General features: G+C 36.3%; 1 protein-coding gene across 5 annotated transcripts in view; it reads right to left on the bottom strand.

Annotated features, from left to right (window-relative positions):
• The window catches only part of PTPN4 (protein tyrosine phosphatase non-receptor type 4), a 233599-nt gene that overhangs the window by 63363 nt on the left and 147676 nt on the right, over nt 1-22560 (bottom strand). For all 5 annotated transcript variants that reach the window (XM_035008194.1, XM_035008191.1, XM_035008195.1 and 2 more), the window contains exons 11-12: nt 10416-10479; nt 6553-6725 (exon numbers count right to left, since the gene is read on the bottom strand). In XM_035008194.1, coding sequence (XP_034864085.1) covers nt 6553-6725; nt 10416-10479 — 237 coding nt within the window. The remainder of the gene's footprint in view (nt 1-6552; nt 6726-10415; nt 10480-22560) is intronic.

Below are 22560 nucleotides of genomic sequence, written 5' to 3'. Positions count from 1 at the left end.
ACGGTGTGTACCATCCCTGATCAAAGCAGCCCCTCTCGGGCAGACCCAGAACCAACAGTGACAGTGGCTCTAACGACGGAATAGCAGGTTTAGGCTTACGTATACCGGCCTAGATGTAACACAAGTTTCCGATCCTTAAGTATTACCCATTCTTCCTGTTTCCTTCTCTAAAACCCTCCTTCTCCCTTTTGTTTTGACAGCCTCTCTAATACCTGTGTAACCAATTCCCTCAAACTGCTTTTATTTGAAAAATCAAAAGGACTTTCTGTGTCTCTGACTGATAATTTACCAGTAAAGAGGATTCAAATGGGACACTATTACTCAAAAGGCTGGATTAACAAGTTGAATTTTGTAACAAAAACATAAAGGTAAAATTGAAATATGAGGGAGCATAATATTTCACATTATCCATAATATTGTTTTTTAGGGTTTAATATTACTATTATTAGAACAAAATGCAAAACTGTACCATAGTCTAAGAACACCAAATTCTGAGAGTAAGATACTTATTTTTAGAACAATGAGAAAATGACAATTCATAAAAGAATACAGGCTCATTATAAGTAATTTTAGCAACATAGGAAAGCAAAACAAGAAGATTTTTTAAAACTCCAAATTAAAGAAAATTAAATTAAATTAAAAAACAGTAAGACCCCCAAATTTAGCCAGAGTCTTATCCCTAAGAAATAATCTCCATTATCAGCAGGTAAAAATCATTCTAAAACTCTCTCTCCATACATAAAAAATGCTATAAATAGGGACATAATTCTATTAACAAAATGATTATGCTATATATCCCACTCTTAATGAAAACAGTATTAAACTGATTTCCCTTGAACTAAAAGAAAGAAAATGACTGCCATTCATATACAAAGAAAGAGAGATTAGGAAAACCTTAAGGAGTTGGTGTTATTAATATTTAATTTTTGTTAATATGGATTCTCATGCTTCCACTAGTCCCTTGCTTCCTCATTTTCTTATACTGTCACTTTTACTTTATCAAAGTTTATAGCATTTTAATTCTGTTCTATAGTCATATTTATGATAGTTATCAAGGATTAGTTCTAACCTTTATTCTTACTTCTTTTACCAAGATTCTTTTTGAGTCATGTTGACTTATCTTAAAATAAGTTTTTTTCTGGGTGCCTGGCTGGCTCAGTCAGTAAAACATGTGACTCTTGATTTCAGGGTTGTGAGTTAGAGCCCCACATTGGGTGTAGAGATCACCTAAACATAAAATCTTAAAAAAAATTTTTTTCCCCAGATGGGCTCAGAGATGTTATATTCCCTGAAGTTTTGTATATTTGATGTTTATTGGCTTTAGACTTGAACGGCAAACTGGGTAAGTTTAATATTTTTCAGTCACTTTTTTTCTTTAGGACATGGTAGACAAAGAGTGGTTCACATTATTATTAAAAAGAAAACCATCAACTTTATGCCAAAAAATTCATTAACTTAGAGGGAAGAGATAAATTGCTTGAAAAACATGAACTACCAAAGCTCACTGAGAAGAGAAAGAAAACCTGAACTGCTTTATATCTATTAAAGAATTTGAATGTGTTGCTCAAAAGCTTCCTATAAACAGAACTTCTGCTCTAGATGGATTAATTGGTAAATTCTGCCAAACATTTTTTTTTAAAGATTTTATTTATTTGAGACAGAGTGAGAGAGAGCGAGCGTGAGAGAGAGCACAACCATGGGGAGCAGCAGAAGAAGAGGGAGAAGGAGACTCCCCACTGAGCAGGAAGCACGACGCAGGGCTGGATCCCAGGACCCTGAGATCATGACCTGAGCCGAAGGCAGATGCTTAACCAACTGAGCCACCCAGGCATCCCTTGCCAAACATTTAAAAAGGAAATAATACCATCACTACAGAAATTTTTCTAGAAAATTGAAAATGAGGGAACACTCCCAACTCATTCAGTGAGGCCAAAATTACCCTGACACCAAAACCTCACACAGATATTACAAGAAAACTACAGAGCAGTATCCTTCATGAACACTGATGTAAAAATTGTAAACAAAAATTTGGCAAACTAAATACAACAGCATAGAAAAAGGATAACAGATCATGACCAAATGGGGTTTATCCTAGGAATGTGGGGTGGGGTTAACACTTGAAATTCAATGTTAATTCATCATACACATTAAAAAGAAAAACCATATAATCTTTGAAATAGCTGCAGAAAAAACATTTGTCAAAAACCAATATCCAATCCTAACAAAAACTTCCAGCAAATGAGCTGTAGAGGGAACTGCCTCAACATGCATTATATACAGCTTCTATGAAGAGCCTCCAACTACAATCGTACTTAATAGCAAAAGGTTGAATATCTACCCCCCTCCCAAGATAAGGAAAAGACAAGGATATTTATTCTCACCACTTCTATTCAGCACTGTACTGGAGGTTCTAGCTGGGGGAATAAGGAAAGAAAAAGAAATAAAAAGGATCAGAATGGAGAGGAAGAATTAAAACTGCCTTTGTCCTCTAGGTAGAAAATCTGCTGGAAGCTACAAAAAAGCTCCTAGAATAAGTGAGGTAACCAAGGTCTCACTAAACATTAAAAAAAAAGAAAAAAAATCAATTGCATTTCTGCTTAATAGTGAACAGTATGAAATTAAAATTTAAAAAGACCTCAAGAAATTAAGGATAAATTTAGCATAGACCTGTGAAACTTGTAAATTTGTGAAAGACCTGTACACTGAAAAACTACAAACTGAGAGAAGTAAAAGACAACTTAAATAAGTAGAAGACATACCATGTTTCATGAGTTTGAAAACTCAGTATTTTTAAGATGTCAGTTCTCCTGAAATTGATCTATAGTTTCAGCACAATCCTAATTAAAATCCAAGAAGTGGGTTTTGTTTTGTTTTGTTTTGTTTTGTTTGGGAGAGAAAACCTGAATAAAAACTTCTGTACATGAGCGGGAGTGGGGAGGTAGGCAGAGGGAGAGGGGAGAGGGAGAGAGAGAATCTCAAGCAGGCCCCATGCCCAGCGCAGAGCCCCACATGGGGTTCCATCCCACAACCCGGAGATCATGACCTGAGCCGAAATCAAGAGTTGGACACTTAACTGACTGAACCACCCAGGCGCCCCCCTAAGAAGTCTTTTTTGTAGAAACTGATCAGCTAGTTCTAAAGTTCAGATGAAAATGCAAAAGACCTAAAACATTTGAAACAACTTTTAAAAAGAACAAAGTTGGAGGACTAATACTACTATACTTTAAGACTTATAAATAAATCCAAAAATAAGTCCACACAAATACTGAAAACTGATTTTCAACAAAGGGGCAAAGGCAATTCAGTGGAGAAAGGGTAATCTTTGCAGAAAATGGTGGTGGAACAACTGGCTATCCATATGCAAAAAAAAATGAACTTTATATAGCTTTTGTATATACTTCACACAAAAATTATTTCCAAATGGATCACAGATCTAAGTATAAGAACTAAAACTATAAAACTCTTAAAAGAAAACTGAGGAATAAATCTTTTCAGGCTTGGATTAGGCAAAGATTTCTTAGCTATGACACAAAAGAAAGATCCATGAAAGAATACAACGGTAAATTAAATTTCATCAAAATTGTGAACTCTTTAGAAGAGGTAACAACAGGCACTAATGAAAATGTAATGGAACTCTGACAGCTGGTGAGTACATAAAATGGTAAAAACCGCTTTGAAAAAATGGCAGTTTCTTGCAAAGTTAAACATACATCTACCTTGTAATCTAGCCATTCCACTCACAGGTATTTAACCAAGGGAAGTTAAACCATATAAATATTTCTACATGAATGCTCACAGCAGCTTTATTTGTAATAGCTCAAACCTGTAAACAATCCAAATGGGGAAACAACAATCACTTAATATCCATAAGCAAGTGAATGGATTAACATATTGTGATGTATCTACACAGTGGAATTATACTCCACAATAAAAAGAAACTAACCACCAATACAGACAACAACATGGATGAATTTCAGAATAATTATGCTGAATCAAAGAGGCTGGACTAAAAAGAGTATGTAACATGTATGTTTCAATTTATATAAAATCCGATAAAATGCAAACCAATTTATAGAGACAGAAAGCAGATCAGTGGTTGCATGGGGACAAAGAAGGGTGGAAGAAAGAGGTTACAGAGGAGCATAAGGGAAAAATGGGGGAGGATATGCTTGCTATCTTGATTATGGTGATGGATTCAGGGATGTAAATATATCTCCAAACATCAAATTTTAGAGGTTAAATATGGTAGCTTATTGTACACCAATTATGCCTTAACAAAGCTGTTTAAAAATATAAAATCTGCTAGTACTAGGCCCATAATCTCTCAAGGGCAATAACAGCCTGAATGGCAGGTATTGCTCCTCACCCTGCCAAAATCTTTTTCTTAGATTGTTCTTTAGCTTGTTTTTACTAACTTCTGTGGTTGAAATTTCATTGTTTCAGTGATTTTTCTCCCAAACTGGTTTCTTTAACTGTCTTTTGTACTTGTCATTATGACTAGATTTTGTTTGCTGTGGTATAGATTGGGTAAAATCCTTGATTTTTTTCTCATTGTATCTGACACCAGTGTGAATTACAGTTGAAGGCAGGTTACTACATTCTATGCATTTCTTTGTTGTCTAAAAGAAATGGTGTGTGTACATTTATGTATATGTCATATTTTCAAGGACAGAGGGAAGGAAAAATTCTGCTAAAGATAAGTGTAGTCCTTAGATAATAACCCTGACGGTCACTTAATTAATAATTAAGTTTATTGAGGGACCACTGTTATGGTCTACACTATTTTCTCAATGGAGATTTCTTCTGCCCCTCCTGAGATTTAGATAAGGAGGCTTTTTTATTTTTTTCTTGACTTTCACCAGTGATCTAATGGACTGTTCTCCCAGCCCATCTGCCCATCCATCTGTCCATCCGTCCATCCATCTGTCCGTCCGTCCGTCCATCCATCCATCCATCCAAGTAGGCTCCACACCCAGCATGGAGCCAAGTGCGGGACTTGAACTCATGACTCTGAGATCAAGAGTCACAAGCTTAACGCACTGAGCCACCCAGATGCCCCATCAGTCTATTTATTTTTAAATTTACGAGTACCATCACCTTAATTTTCTCAAAATTGCTTTTAGGAAGGTTACAGAAGAGTTAAAAATGACACCACTTAAGAATCTGCTGTGCCATTTTTGTGGTTAAAAGTTTCCTAGTTCTGTTTAAGTGTTGCCACTGAATTTGGGGGCTTTTTTTGGGGGGGGCATATATTTTTAAGAGTATATTAAAAGCATTATACTGTTATTTTTTCTGAGATTACAAATTGGGCATTTATAAATGTTTGAGATTTGCAATATATATCTTTTCTGGGCCACATTTAAATATTTTCTACATGAATATATAACATGAATTAATCTAACACATAATGATAAAAGGTTTTATTTACTGAAGATGGAAAATCTTTTGTGAAGCAGAAACAGAAATGGATAACATTTGTTTTAGTAGAAGATCATGAATGACTTTGCTATGTGATTCTTACCAGGTTGCACTTAAAAACTAGCTTTCATGGATCTTTTTAGAATTCCAGAGGCAAAATTAATCAGAACTTCTCCAAATTTAGAATTATCCCTCAAAGACTTTCCTTCAAGAAAAAATAAAAGCTATCAAGAATAAATAAGACAGTTTTAGGAAAAGGAATCTGGGGTTATTGTTCAATGACTAAATGTGATGTTTGCATAATAGCTGGTTGAACTCTTGATAACAAAGGGTTTAACAAACTCACTCATAAAAAAGCAAAGTACAGTTATCCCCCACTTTTTCAAAGTTTGTGTTATGCCACTCTGCTTTTAAAAAAACGGGGAGAAAATAGCATTCAGCATTTGTTTTGTAGCAAGCCACTGTAGAGGCCGCGCACGCCGCAAGCAGTGAGAGTACCCCACAAAGCTCCTTCCAGTGAAGTACACTCAGCATCTCAGCATTAAGCCACCAGAGCTTTGAACTGTGTCTTTGAGTATCTGTGCTTCCTCTCAATTTATTTTGTGCATTTGTTAGCAAGATGTGTCCTATGAGAGGTGATTCTTGGGGTCTGAAAATGCGAAATAATTTTTCCATATAAATTAATGGTAATGGCTTCTTCACGCCATTTGGCTTACAAAAGGTTTCATGGGAACATTCTACTTTTGGATAGTGAAACTGGCAATTATACGCTCATGCAGAAGACACTTTTGCTTTTACAAATAAAGATGTCTTAGAACAAAGAAAAGTTTTCTTTTAAATATTTAACAAAGTCAATGGAATGCATAACATGTCTAGAACATAAATAATTAAATATGATTAATTTACTTTAGAAAATAATGATCTGAAATATAGTCAATGGAAGAGGTTTCTCCATCTGGTTAAATCACAAGAACCTTTAGAACTTTTTGCTGATCTATAGGGTCCATGCTCCAGAGAGTTTGATTCAGTAGGTGTGTACGAATTATAAACATTCTATGATTGATTAAAACAGACCTTTATTTTAAAGTGAGGAAAAATACAATAACAAAGCATTAATGCATAAGCAATACTTACCAGTACCGAAATTTTGAACCTAATGTAAAATAATGTGCAAAAAAATTCTTTTGAGGTGGAAGTGGTCTGTCCAAACGGAAGAATGTGTGATGTTCTACACATGCTTTCCATAAATTTTTGCATGCTCTGTAATTCACCATATTAAATCCCAATAATGTTTCTCTAGATTCATGCTGTAATAAATGACAAAATGCAGAGAATACCAGGAAAACATCAGGGTCTAATGCTCCATTTAGTTTACTTTCTACAGATAAATATTCTAACCTTACAAACAACTAATCCTTGTAGCACAATACCTTTTTTGCTTATCCAATAAAAAAGCAGTAAAATAAATGGAAAGGTTTGCAAAATGTGGATCTCACCTCATTCTGTAATATTATGACTCAGGACTTTTATTTTAGAACATAGTTAGAAATAAGCTTAAAAACTGATATATATGTTTTCAAAACTTACTAGCTGTAATTCTATTTCAAGGTATAATCCTGGCCCATAAATTAAGCTTTAAGATATACTATCACACCTATTAAAAATAATTTGAAATTTATAAATCTATCTAGATTGTCAATACATAGGAATATTCATTCAGTACTTCTGAACACTATTACGCAACTCAAGTTTTAAAGTAAGCAGCAACATAACAGAATCATTTTTCTCTAAAAGTTTGGCAAAAATTAATATTTAAATGGTTTCACTGAAGTAAACTATATGTAGTAAGGCACACGTTTTAAGTGTACAGCTCTGGTTTTCACACAATGAGTGCAACCATTTAAAACCCAACCAGAGTAAGAAATGGATTATTACTAGCAACTCTTAAGTATTCTTTGTGCCCCCTTTCTATGAGATTATCTTTGAAAAGGTAATTACTCTTCTGACTTTTATCACCATAGATTATACCTGTTTTTGAACTTTATATACATGGGATCACCCATACATTTCTTTAGGTCTGATTTCTTTTGTTCAGTATTATATATCTATATTCATCCATATGGTTGTGAAACTCATTTTCATTCTATATAATATTCTATCATATGAATATACCGGTTTAGTTATCCATTTGTTATTGATAGACATTTGATGTTTCCAGTTTGAGGATATAAAAATATGGCTATGCGTGTGCATTTCTGTTGTTGGATCATAAGATATCTGTGTTCATCTTCAGTAGATAATGCCCAACGTTTTCCAAAATAGTTAGATCAATATATAACCCCTCCCACCAGCAGTATATCCTCCACATATTCACCAACCACTCACTTCTCAATCTTTTCATTACACTATTCTGGTGGATGTGTAGAAGTATCACATTCTGGTTCTAATTTATACTTCTCTGATGATTAATGAGGTTCAACACCTTCTCATGTTACTGGCCATGTGCATGTCCTCATTTCTGAAGTACGTGTTCAAGTCAGTAGCATATTTTTGAATTGGGATGGATATATAACCAAGGATGTGGTGTATATGTGTGTGTGTACTATATATATCTACTTCACTCTCTTTTTTTTTTTTTTTTAAAGATTTTATTTATTGACTTAATTGACAAAGAGAGAGACAGCAAGAGAGGGAACACAAGCAGGGGGAGTGGGAAAGGGAGAAGCAGGTTTCCCGCTGAGCAGGGAGCCCGATGCGGGGCTTGATCCCAGGATCGAGGGATCATGACCTGAGCCGAAGGCAGAAGCTTAACCACCTGAGCCACCCAGGCACCCCTACTTCACTCCCTTAACAGTATCTTTTGACGAACAGAGTTTTTAATTTTAACACAGTCCAGGTTATTGATCTTTTAAGGTTAGTTTTTCTTCTATGTCCTGTTAAATGTTTGCCTATCAAAAGATATGAAGATAGTTCTGTAACTAAAATACAGTAAGATACCCATGTATAAACATTAAACTACTATGCTAGAAGATAATATGCTTAAAATACCTACTTCTTGATCACCGAAGAATTCTTAATTATGCTTAACAGTGGCTCTGTACGCACTAATAGTTTACATGTTGCACCACACTCCATAAATAATGCAAAATGACAGAGGTCTTACACAGAGCAGTATGCAGTAATGCCTCTCAGTAGAAGAGCCGATCTAAGAATCATATACGTTCTTTTGATACATTGCATAGTTCAAAAATTCTGTGTGATTCTGACTTTCTACTAATTGTATTTAGACAATTTGTAACAAATTTGCAATAAAATCCACCCTCCACATTTTTTATACAATAGATACAAAATGTTGTATTGAAAGATAAGTAGTTTCTATGAAGTTTGGGTATTTAAAAATAAAGAGCTGTTTCAGAGAGAAACATTAACAAGGCAACATTCTGTAGACTATGACTATATACGTCTTTAATCAGTTGTTAGATGACTTTTGTTGATGTTATCTGTGACTGAACACACTCCTAATGATATATTACCTTGGAGAATGGTTTTGAGGATTAAAAAGATATGAAAATAGCTGTGTAATTATCTAGTAAGACCTCAATAAATGTTAAATACCACAACTATTATTGCTAACAATGATAGTAATATTAATAGGAAAAAAATCAGAAAAATTGACTTCTACGTTGCCTTCTACCAATATAATAATTTAAAATATTTGTTCTCTCGTTTCCAGATAAGATGTTTTGAAACATGTAAAAAATGTTCATTAGCAGCATTAGTCATAATAGCCACAACCTGGAAATGCCAAAATTGTTCACTAACGTTAAGAATGAGTAACTTATGGTATATTCACTTAATATAATACCATGGAGCAATAGAAAAACTATTGCTATGTGCAAAAATATGGATGAACTCACAATGTAAAGGTTAGATAGTAGACAAAAAGAGAACATTATGTATGACAATTTTTTAAAGCTCAAAAATAAGCAAACTAATCCATGGTGATACAAATGAGAATAGTATTTACCTCTCAGGAAGGTTAATGACACAGATGGGCATTAGCTCCATTAGCAATAATACTAAGGTGGTAGTAATGTTCTACAATATTAGTATTATATATTTATTATATACTTACCAAACACTATCCTTAATATTTGTATACTTTTCTGTGTAATTCAATAAAACTATAGAAAAAAACTTTTTTATTTTTGAGTATAAATGATAAATCATAGTCACTTAGATCATCACCCTCTGATAAAATGCAGCTGACTCTAATATTTTTAAGGTTCCAAATACATTTTACACATATATGCACACACAACCATCTTGAAATCTGCATTGATTTGTTAAGATTTCCAAGAAATAATTTAAGGATAAATTATTTTAATTTTGATTAGATAAAATCATTAACAAGGTGCAATTCTTTCCAACACTGTATTTTCCATGATAACTCAGTGTATTGTATTTAATATATAAAAAGGGTATCACCATTCCCATAAAGGGAGGAAACGTACTATACATTCATGAACTAGAAACAAAACTAAACACTCAGTCTCCCTAAAATAAAATGAACTACATAGGAAAAGAAGTGCTTCAGATTAGTAGGAGGGGGGGAAAAAAAATATATATATATATATATAAAAAATGTTCAGTTCCCACCCTCATGAATAGACCCTGGCAACTGACAATGAACATCACGATTGAGATCAGTTTCAAAGTTCAAAAGAGAGCAAAATGGATATATAGAAGTACTTTAAATCAGAACCACAGTGACACTGGAAATAAACATTGTCATGAAATGCAATTAACTCACGAGGCAGTTATCAACAATATTAGTAACACTGTCACTCATACTAAAAGATCAGCCATGAATGACTTCATTTCTTAAAGACTTCATTTATGTAAATATTATTTATTTTATATAAATGTTATTTATATTTATACAAATATTTATAAGTATATTCATTTATACTAATAATTATTAGATCACTACTCACCACTTCTTTTCTAAGTTGAATAAAAAACTGTTTGCACTTGAAAGAAATTTTTATAATCTTCAACCTGGATAAAAAGAGAATGAATGGGAGTATTTAAAATACTGAATAAAAATAAAAACATTAACTTAGGAAAATAATGCAAAAAGTAACCTTTTAACTGTATTTCAGTAACATCTAAACATTCAATCATATATAGACACATTACATAAGAAATCTAAAGATTCTGGTGCTTCATGAAAAAATAATTAGAATCTATATAGTCAATTGAAGAAAGTTTTATCTGAATATTTGCTGTGAACTATACCTTTCCCAACTTTATATCTAGAGAAATAAAAAAAAACATGTCACAAATTAAAATTTCAAGATATACCAATGAGAAATACCAAGAACTACAAGCAGTTTTCTGGTTCTGTAAGGAGCTTAGAAATCAACACCTCTTCTTGGATTCCTAAGAGAGGGGAGGGCACAGGAACTGCTGCTCCCAAGATTTGAGAGACTAACAGGTGAATACAGAGAACTGCAGCTTACCAGAGCAGAGACTCAGCGAGCAGAAACTGCCAGAGGAACCAGTGCCAGAGGAATCTGAACTGTAATTTAAGAATTGTTGGAGGCTCCGTGTGGACAAATTCAAGATTGAAAAACTCCAGAGGGACCCAGTTATGGAGGAGGAAGGGCCGCCTGTAATATTGTGAAATTTACCTCGAGAAGCCCAACCAGATTCCCATGGTAAATACCAGACACAAATACCCTTGGGTTTCCAGCAAGGGAAGGGGAAAAGGAACCATTTTGAAATACACTCTGTTCTTTTTTTTTTTTTTAAACTAGTTCACCAAATCCTCACCTGCTCGGGTATTAGCAGAGCTTAACCAACCTGAGGAAGCCTAATCAGCTCACTCTAGCCATCCTATCTCACCTAGCAGGGAGGAAAAACACAGAGAAACACTTGTGAAGCTCACAGTCTAGAGGCATGGGCTCACTAAAAGAGAGAGCTAATCATAGGATACAGAACACTTGCCATCCCCCTACACCTCACAACAAGATTACTAAGGGCCTATTTATAACACTTCCTTTTACTGGAATATCACGTCTGGCTATCAAAAAATTATAAGGCATACCAAAAGGCAAAAACATGAGGTGAAGAGACAGAGCAGAACCAGATATGGAAGAGATGTTGGAATGATCAGACTGGGGATTTAAAACATCTATGATTAATATGCTAAGGGTTCTAATGGATAAAGTAAAAATCATGTAAGAATAGATGGGCAATGTAAGCACAGAGATGGAAATCATTAGATTTCCTTAGAAAGCCAACCCTCCCCCCACCAAATGCTATGGGTAAAAAACACTACCACAGAAACAATACTTTTCATGACCTTATTTGTACACTGGACACAGACGAGGAAATAATCTCTAAGGCAGAAGATATATCAATAAAATCCTAAAAACCCCAAAAGCAAAAAGAACATAGACTAAAAAAGAACGGAACAGACTATCCAAGAACTGTGGGACAACTACAAAAGATGTGACATACAGTAACATACGGTAATGGAAATACCAGAAGGAGAAGAGAAAGCAACATAAGAAATGTTTGAAACAAAAATGACTAAGGAACTTACCCAAATTAACATCAAATGCCAAACCACAGGTCAAGGAAGCTCAGAGAACACGAGCAGGATAAATGCCTTAAAAACCACACCTGGGGGGCGCCTGGGTGGCTCAGTCATTAAGCGTCTGCCTTTGGCCCAGGTCATGGTCCCAGGGTCCTGGGATCGAGCCCCACATCAGGCTCCCTGCTCGGCAGGAAGCCTGCTTCTCCCTCCCTCACTTCCCCTGCTTGTGTTCCCTCTCTCGCTGTGTCTCTATCTATCTAATAAATAAAATCTTAAAAACAAAAGCAAAAACAACAAACCACACCTAGGTATACCACTTTTAAATTATAGAAAATTAAAAATAAAGAAAAAATCTTGAAAGAAGCCAGAAAAAAAAAAATCTTATCTATAGAGAAATAAAGGTAAGAAGAGTTAAATCCAGCTTCTCAGAAATCATGAAGCAGGAAGAAAGTGGGTAAAGCGTTGAGAGAAAAAAACCATCAACCCCAAATTTCATATTCTGTAAAATTATCCTTCAAAAATGAATGAGAAATGAAGACTTTCTCAAATAAAAATTGGGGGAATTTGTTGGAACGAGACCTGCCTTGCAAGAAATGCTAAAAGGAAAAAAAATAATATAGGCCAGAAACTTTAATTTATATAAAGAAAGGAAAAGCCCTTGAAGGACTAAGTGATGGTAAAATAAAAACTTGATTTTTCTTATTCTTAACTGATCTAACATATAATTTGTTCAAAATACTAAAATAAAAAATGTATGCAATTATGTATGTTTATGTACCTATCCTATATATACAATTATATACTTATAAATGCTTATATATAAGTGAAATGATTGACAGCAATGATACAAGGGACAGGAGGAAGAAATTAGTATTCTCTGATTATTTTTTTTTAAAGATTTTATTTATTTATTTGACAGAGAGAGACACAGTCAGAAAGGAAACACAAGCAGGGGGAGTGGGAGAGGGAGAAGCAGGCTTCCCACCAAGCAGGGAGCCTGATACGGGGCTCGATCCCAGGACTCTGGGATCATGACCTGCGTAAAAGGCAGCCACTTAATGACTGAGCCATCCAGGTGCCCCAGTATTACCTCATTATTATAAGGTACTCACAGTACCTGTAACATGGTATACTATTATTTGAAAGTAGACTTGGATTACTGTAAATATAATTGCAAACTCTAGAGCAACCACTAAAAAAAAAATAAGAAGTAAAACTAATAAACTAGGAAAGGAGAGAAAATGAGATCATATAAAATGCTCAATTAAAACAAGAATGGCAGAAAAAGTGAAACAAAAATGGAAACAAAGAACAAGAGCAACAAATAGAAAACAGTAATGAGTATGTCAGATATTAATACCAATATATCAAAATCCTTTAAAATGTCAATGGGCTAAATATAACAAAAGACATTGTCTTTTAAGACATTGTAAAAATATTTAAACAGTATTTTAAATATAAAAACATATATAGGTTAAATGCAAACAAATGTATAAAAATATACCATGCTAAGACTAATTAATAAAAAGCAGGAGTACTAGGGATATAATGTACATCATGGTGACTACTGTTAATAATACTGTATTGTATATTTCAAAGTTGTTAGGACAGATCTTAAAAGTTACCACCACAAGGAAAAACAATTGTAAACTATGTGTAGTGATGAATATTGACCAGATATACAGTGATAACCACTGTGCAATATATACAAATACTGAATCATTATTGTACACCTGAAACTAATATAATGTTATATGTCAATTATATCTCAAAAAAGTAAGAATGAAAGCAAAGAAGAGTAGCTCTAATAATTTCAAAATGCAAGACTTTAAATAGTTATTGAGGATAAAGCAGGGCATTCCACAATGCTAAAGGGGTAAATTCTCCTAGAAGACATTATAAAATCTTAATGAATATGAAACTAACAACAGAGCATCAAACTACAAGAGGGAAAAACTGACAGAACTACATGAATACAGTATTGTATTCGGAGACTTCAACACCCCTTTATCTGAAATGGACAAACTCAGCACACAGAAAATCATTAAGGACATAGTTGAACTCAATAATATTATCAAATGGATATCATTGACCTTTACAGATTACTTCTTACAATATGAAAATATACATTTTTCTCAAGCTCATTTGAAACATTCACCAAGATGAATCATATTCTCAGCCATAAAACACACCTTAACAAATTTGAAAGAATAGAAATCACATAATACCTACTTTCAAAGCACAACAAATTGGAGGACGAAGGAGTAGGAGACCTAAATTTCATCTGGTCCCAGGAATTCAGCTAGATAGGAATCAAACCATTCTGAACACCTACGAACTCAACAGGAGATCGAAGAAAAGAATAGCAGCAACTCTGAACAGAAAAGCGACCACTTTCTGGAAGGTAGGATGTGCAGAGAAGTGAATGGGAGGTGATATTCGGGAAGATAGATGGCAGGAGAGGGGGCGTCCGACAGCCGCTACTGGCAAGTAATAGAGCGGCAGAGCACAAAATCGGAACTTTTAGAAGTTGGCTCTGCTGAAGGACATCACTCCAGTGGCTACGTGGGGGGTGGAACCCGCACTGGGACAGTGTGGTCTCAGGACCCTCGGGGTCACAGAGAGACCGGGGGTGCCTGAGTGCAGCACAGCTCCCACCTATTGGAACAAGGAAGCCGGCTGCAGAGACGGAGCCGAGGAGCGGGCTCTCAGCTCGGGGTTGCCATGAACTGTGATCCATGGCACAGTCAGGCCACTGCTCCTCCAGCAGGGACCCAACAAGCAGCAGATCTGGGGAGACTCCCCTTCCTCCCCCAGGAGGAGCGGCATGGGAGCGCACCGCAGGGATCTGCTGGGTTTGGAGATTCCACACCGGGTTGGGTGCCAGAAATAAAAACGCTCGGTCACAGGCCGGGTGAGCACGGAGTGCGGCCGGAGACCGGGGAGACGGGAGTGACTGACTGCTTTTCTCTGGGGGCTCACTGAGGAGCAGGGACCCGAGTTCTCGGCTCCTCCAGGGCAGAGTTTGGGAGGATGCCATTTTCGCTCTCGTCCCCCAAAGCTGTACGGAAACCTTGCAGGGAACAAAGGCTCCTGAGAGCAAACCCAAGCAGATTACTTAGCCTGGACCCAGCAAGGGGGGGTGCAATTCCGCCTCCGGAAAAGACATTTGGGAACCACGGCAACAGGTCCCTCTCCCAGAAGATCAGCAAGAACAGCCAGCCAAGACCAAGTTTACCAATCAATGAGAACGGCAGAACTCCAGTGCTAGGGGAATACTGCACATAGAATTCATGGCTTTTTTCCCATGATTCTTTAGTCTTTCAAAGTTAATTTTTTTTTTAACTTTTTCTTTTTTTTTTTTTTTTTTTAATTTTTCTTTTCCCTTTTTCAAACAACATCAATCCCCTTTTTAAAAAATCTTTTTTTGGGGGGATGGGTTAGCCTGGTGATGGGTATTAAAGAGGGCACGTTCTGCATGGAGCACTGGGTGTTATATGCAAACAATGAATCATGGATTACTACATCAAAAACTAATGATGTAATGTATGGTGATTAACATAATAATAAAAAATATTTTCATTTTTAGAGTCACATTCTATCCCTTCATAGTAGTTAACCTTATTTTTGGTATATATATATATATATATATATATATATATGTAAGTTGTTCCCTCTTTAAAATTTTGGGATACAATTTCTTCTAACAGACCAAAATATACTCTAAATCTCTAGTGTATGGTTTGTTCTAGCCTCCTGCCTGCTCACATTCCCTCCCTTTTTTAAAAAATCCTCTTCTTTCTTTTTTCAACCAACTTCTTATCTTATCAATTCCTTTTATAAAATCTTTTATAATTTTCATCTTTACAATCATATTCCATCCCTTCATTGTATTTACCCTTATTTTTGTACATATATAAGTTTTTCTTTCTTTAAAATTTTGGGAAGCACTTTCTTCTAACAGACCAAAATACACCCAAAATCTAGTGTGGGGCACTGATCTATGCACCAACCTGATCATATTTGATCATATTCTTTTTTTGCTGTTTATCTTTTTCTTTTTTCTTTCTTTCCCTTTCTTTTCCCCCGGTTTCAGGTCTCATCTAATTTGTTTAGTGTATATTTTTCTGGGGTCTTCGTTACAAATGCTCTGTTAGCATTTTGTTCTCTCATTCACCTATTCTCCTCTGGACAAAATGACAAGATGGAAAAAAATCACCTCAAAAAAAAAGAACAAGAAGCAGTACCGACAGTCAGGGACCTAATCAATACAGACATTAGTAAGATGTCAGAACTAGAGTTCAGAATGATGATTTTAAAGATACTAGCTGGGTTTGAAAAAAGAATGGAAGATATTAGAGAAACCCTTTCTGGAGAAATAAAAGAACTAAAATCGAACCAAGTCAAAATAAAAAAGGCTACTAATGAGATGCAATCAAAAATGGAAGCTATAACGAATAGGATAAATGAGGCAGAAAAGAGAATAAGTGATATAGAAGACCAAATGATGGAAAATAAAGAAGCTGAGAAAAAGAGAGATAAACAACTACTGGATCACGAGGGCAGAATTCGAGAGGTAATCGATACCATAAGATGAAACATTAGAATAATTGGGATCCCAGAAGAAGAAGAAAAGAGAGAGGGGCAGAAGGTATATTGGAGCAAATAAGTGTAGAGAACTTCCCTAATTTGGGGAAGGAAACACGCATCAAAATCCAGGAGGCACAGAGAACCACCCTCAAAAATCAATAAAAATAGGTCAACATCCCGACATCTAATAGTACAACTTAGGAGTCTCAGAGACAAAGAGAAAATCCTGAAAGCAGCTTGTGGGAAGATATCTGTAACCTACAACGGTAGAAACATTAGACTGGCAACAGACCTATCCACAGAGACCTGGCAGGCCAGAAAGGACTGGCAGGATATATTCAGAGCACTAAATCAGAAAAATATTCAGCCAAGAATACTATATCCAGCTAGGCTGTCACTGAAAATAGAAGAAGAGATAAAAAGCTTCCAGGACAAACAAAAACTAAAGGAATTTGCAAACACGAAACCAGCCCTACAAGAAATATTGAAAGGGGTCCTCTAAGCAAAGAGAGAGCCTAAAAGCAACATAGACCAGAAAGGAACACAGACAATATACAGTAACAGTCACCTTACAGGCAATACAATGGTACTAAATTCCTATCTTTCAATAGTTACCCTGAATGGAAATGGGCTAAATGCCCCAATCAAAAGACAGAGCGTATCAGATTGGATAGAAAAACAAGACCCACTGATATCCTGTCTGCAAGAGACTCATTTTAGACCCAAAAACACCCCCAGATTGAAAGTGAGGGGGTAGAAAACCATTTATCAACAGAAGAAAGCTGGGGTGGCAATCCTTATATCAGACAAATTAGATTTTAAACTAAAAGCTATAATAAGAGATGAGGAAGGACACTATATTATACTTAAAGGGTCTATCCAACAAGAAGATCTAATAATTGTAAATATCTATGCCCCTAACATGGGAGCAGCCAATTATATAAGCCAATTAATAACAAAAGCAAAGTAACACATCAACAATACAATAATAGTGGGAGACATTTAGTACCCCCCTCACTGAAATGGACAGATCATCTAAGCAAAAGATCAACAAGGAAATAAAGACTTTAAATGACACACTGGACCAAATGAACTTCACAGATATATTCACAACATTCCATCCCAAAGCAACAAAATACACATTCTTCTCTAGTGTCCATGGAACATTCTCCAGAATAGATCACATCCTAGGTCACAAATCAGGTCTCAACCAGTACCAAAAGATTGGGATCATTCCCTGCATATTTTCAGACCACAATGCTTTGAAACTAGAACTCAATCACAAGACGAAAGTCGGAAAGAACTCAAATACATAGAGGCTAAAGAGCATCCTACTGAAGAATGAATGGGTCAACCAGGAAATTAAATAAGAATTTAAAAAATTCATGGAAACAAATGAAAATGAAAACACAACTGTTCAAAATCTCTGGGATGCAGCAAAGGCAGTCCTAAGAGGAACGTATATAGCAATAAAAGCTTTTCTCAAGAAACAAGAAAGGTCTCAAATACACAACGTAACCCTACACCTAAAGGAGCTGAAGAAAGAACAGCAAATAAAGCCTAAACCCAGCAGGAGAAGAGAAATAATAAAGATCAGAGCAGAAATCAATGAAATAGAAACCAAAAGAACAGTAGAACAGATCAACGAAACTAGGAGCTGGTTCTTTGAAAGCATTAACAAGATTGATAAACCCCTGGCCAGACTTATCAAAAAGAAAAGAGAAAGGACACAAAAAAATAAAATCATGAATGAAAGAGGAGAGGTCACAACCAACACCAAAGAAATACAAACAATTATAAGGACATATTATGAGCAAGTATATGCCAGCAAATTAGATAATCTGGAAGAAATGGATGCATTCCTAGAGATGTATAAACTCCCAAAACTGAACCAGGATGAAACAGAAAACCTGAACAGACCCATAACCACTAAAGAAATTGAAGCAGTCATCAAAAATCTCCCAACAAACAAAAGCCCAGGGCCAGATGGCTTCCCAGGGGAATTCTACCAAACATTTAAAGAAGAATTAATACCTATTCTTCTGAAACTGTTCCAAAAAATAGAAATGGAAGGAAAACTTCCAAACTTGTTTTATGAGGCCATCATTAGCTTTATCCCCAAACCAAAGACCTCATCAAAAAGGAGAATTACAGACCAATATCCTTGAAGAACATGGATGCAAAAATTCTCATCAAAATACTAGCCAATAGGTTCCAACAGTACATTAAAAGGATTATTCACCACGACCAAGTGGGATTTATCCCTGGGCTACAAGGTTGGTTCAACATCCGCAAATCAATCCATGTGATACAATACATTAATAAAAGAAAGAACAAGAACCATATGATCCTCTCAAGAGATGCAGAAAAAGCATTTGACAAAGTACAGCATCCTTTCTTGATCAAAACTCTTCAGAGTACAGGGATAGAGGGTACATACCTCAATATCATAAAAGCCATCTATGAAAAACCCACAGCGAATATCATTCTCAATGGGGAAAAACTGAGAGCTTTCCCCCTAAGGTCAGGAACGCAGCAGGGATGTCCACTATCACCAATGCTACTCAACATAGCCACAGCAATCAGACAACAAAAAGAAATAAAAGGCATCGAAATCGGCAAAGAAGTCAAGATCTCACTCTTTGCAGATGATATGATACTTTTTTTTTCTTTAAAGATTTTATTTATTTATTTGAGAGAGAGAATGAGATAGAGCATGAGAACGGGGAGGGTCAGAGGGAGAAGCAGACTCCCTGCTGAGCAGGGAGCCCAATGCGGGACTCGATCCTGGGACTCCAGGATCATGACCTGAGCCGAAGGCAGTCACCTAACCAACTGAGCCACCCAGGCGCCCAATGATATGATACTTTATGTGGAAAACCCTAAAGACTTTACCCCAAAACTGCTAGAACTCATACAGGAATTCAGTAAAGTGGCAGGATATTAAATCAATGCACAGAAATCAGTGGCATTCCTATACACCAACAACAAGACAGAAGAAAGAGAAATTAAGGAGTCGATCCCATTTACAATTGCACCCAAAACCATAAGATACCTAGGAATAAATCTAACCAAAGAGGCAAAGAATCTGTACTCAGAAAACTATAAAATACTCATAAAAGAAATTGAGGAACACACAAAGAAATGGAAAAACGTTCCATGCTCATGGATTGGAAGAACAAATATTGTGAAGATGGCAATGCTACCTAGAGCAATCTACACATTCAAAGTAATCCCCATCAAAATACCATCAACTTTTTTCAAGGAAATGGAGCAAATAATCCTAATATTTGTATGGAACCAGAAAAGACAACACATAGCCAGAGGAATGTTGAAAAAGAAAAGCAAAGCTGGTGGCATCACAATTCTGGACTTCAAGCTCTATTACAAAGCTGTCATCATCAAGACAGTATGGTACTGGCACAAAAACAGACACACAGATCAATAGAACAGAATAGAGAGCCCAGAAATGGACCCTCAACTTTATGGTCAACTAATTTTTGACAAAGCAGGAAAGAATGTCCAATAGAAAAAAGACAGTCTCTTCAACAAATGGTGTTGGGAAAATTGGATAGCCACATGCAGAAGAATGGAACTACACCACACATAAAAATAGACTCCAAATGGTTGAAAGACCTAAATGTGAGACAGGAGTCCATCAAAATCTTAAAGGAGAACACAGGCAGCAACCTCGTCGACCTCAGCTGCAGCAACTTCTTCTTAGAAACATCACCAAAGGCAAGGGAAGCAAGGGCAAAAATGAACTATTGGAACTTCATCAAGATAAAAAGCTTTTGCGCAGCAAAAGAAACAGTCAAGGGCGCCTGGGTGGCTCAGCTGGTTAAGCAACTGCCTTCAGCTCAGATCATGATCCTGGAGTCCCGGGATCGAGTCCCGCATCGGGCTCCCTGCTCAGCAGGGGGTCTGCTTCTCCCTCTGACCCTCTTCCCTCTTGTGCTCTCTGTCTCTCATTCTCTCTCTCTCAAATAAATAAAAAATCTTAAAAAAAAAAAAAGAAACAGTCAACAAAACCAAAAGACAACCGACAAAACGGGAGAAGATATTTGCAAATGACATATCAGATAAAGGGCTAGTATCCAAAATCTATAAAGAACTTATTAAACTCAACACCCAAAGAACAAATGATCCAATCCAGAAATGGGCAGAAGACATTTTTCCAAAGAAGACAGACACATGAAAAAGTGATCAACAGACACATGAAAAGGTGATCAACATCGCTCAGCCTCAGGAAAATCCAAATCAAAACCTCAATGAGATACCAGTCAGAACGGCTAAAATTAACAAGTCAAGAAACGACAGATGTTGGCGGGGATGAAGAGAAAGGGGAACCCTCCTACACTGTTGGTGGGAATGCAAGCTGGTGCAACCACTCTGGAAAACAGTAAGGAGTTTCCTCAAAGAGTTGAAAATGGAGCTACCATATGACCCAGCAATTGCACTACTGGGTATTTACCCCAAAGATACAAATGTAGGGATCCGAAAGGGTACATGCACCCCGATGTTTATAGCAGCAATGTCCACAATAGCCAAACTATGGCAAGAGCCAAGATGTCCATCGACAGATGAATGGATAAAGAAGATGTGGTATATATATGTAATGGAATATTAATTAATGCAGCCATCAAAAGGAATGAAATTTTGCCATCTGCAACAATGTGCATGGAACTGGAGGGTATTATGCTGAGCAAAATAAGTCAATCAGAGAAAGACATGTATCATATGACCTCACTGATATGAGGAACTCTTAATCTCAGGAAACAAACTGAGGGTTGCTGGAGTGGTGGGGGATGGGAGGGATGGGGTGGCTAGGTGATAAGACATTGGGGAGGGTATATGCTATGGTGAGCGCTGTGAATTGTGTAAGACTGTTGAATCACAAATCTGGACCTCTGAAACAAATAATACATTATATGTTAAAAAAAAACAAAAAAGAAGAAGATAGCAGGAGGGGAAGAATGAAGGGGGGGAAATCGGAGCGGGAGATGAACGATGAGAGACTATGGACTCAGAGGAAAAAATACTGAGGGTTCTAGAGGGGTGAGGGGTGGGGGGTGGGGGGATAGGTTAGCCTGGTGATAGGTATTAAAGAGGCAACGTACGGCATAGAGCACTAGGTGGTATATGCAAACAATGAATCATGGAACACTACATCAAAAACTACTGATGTAATGTATGGTGATTAACATAACATAATAAAAATATAAATTAAAAAAAAGCACAACAAATGAACCTAGAAATCAGTAAAAAGAACTACTGGAAAATCCTAAAATGCCTGGCGATTAAATAACACACCTATAAATAAAACAGAAGTCAGGAAATCTCAAGAGAAATGAAAAATTATTTGAACTAATGAAAATGAAAACACAACCCATCAAAATACATGAAATGGGGGCGCCTGGGTGACTCAGTCATTAAGGGTCCTGGGATCGAGCCTGACACTGGGCTCCCAACTTGGCTGGAAGCCTTCTTCTCCCTCTCCCACTCCCCCCGCTTGTGTTCCTGCTCTTGCTGTCTCTCTCTGTCAAATAAATAAAATCTTTAAAAAAAAAAAAAATGTGAAACATGGCAAAAGCAGTGCTTAGAAGGAATTTTATGACACTGAATGCATATATAAGAAGAAAGATCAAAAATCAATAATCTAAGTTTCCACGTTAAAAAAAAAAAAGAAGAGTAGGGTCGCCTCAGTGGCTCAGTCATTAAGCCTCTGCCTTGGGCTCAGGTCATGATCCCAGGGTCCTGGGATCGAGCCCTGCATTGGCTCAGCGGGAAGCCTGCTTCTCCCTCTCACACTTCCCCTGCTTGTGCTCCTGCTCTCGCTGTGTCTCTCTCTGTCAAATAAATAAATAAAATCTTTAATAAAGAAAGGAAGGAAGGAAAGAAGGAAGGAAGGAAGGAAGGAAGGAAGGAAGGAAGGAAGGAAGGAA

Source organism: Mirounga leonina, unplaced genomic scaffold (genome assembly GCF_011800145.1).
Source record: "Mirounga leonina isolate KUSES-001 unplaced genomic scaffold, KU_Mleo_1.0 Mir_151, whole genome shotgun sequence".
Taxonomy (NCBI): Eukaryota; Metazoa; Chordata; class Mammalia; order Carnivora; family Phocidae; genus Mirounga; species Mirounga leonina.
Note: the sequence above shows the minus strand (reverse complement) of the source record. Positions and strands in the feature narration are given on the sequence as shown.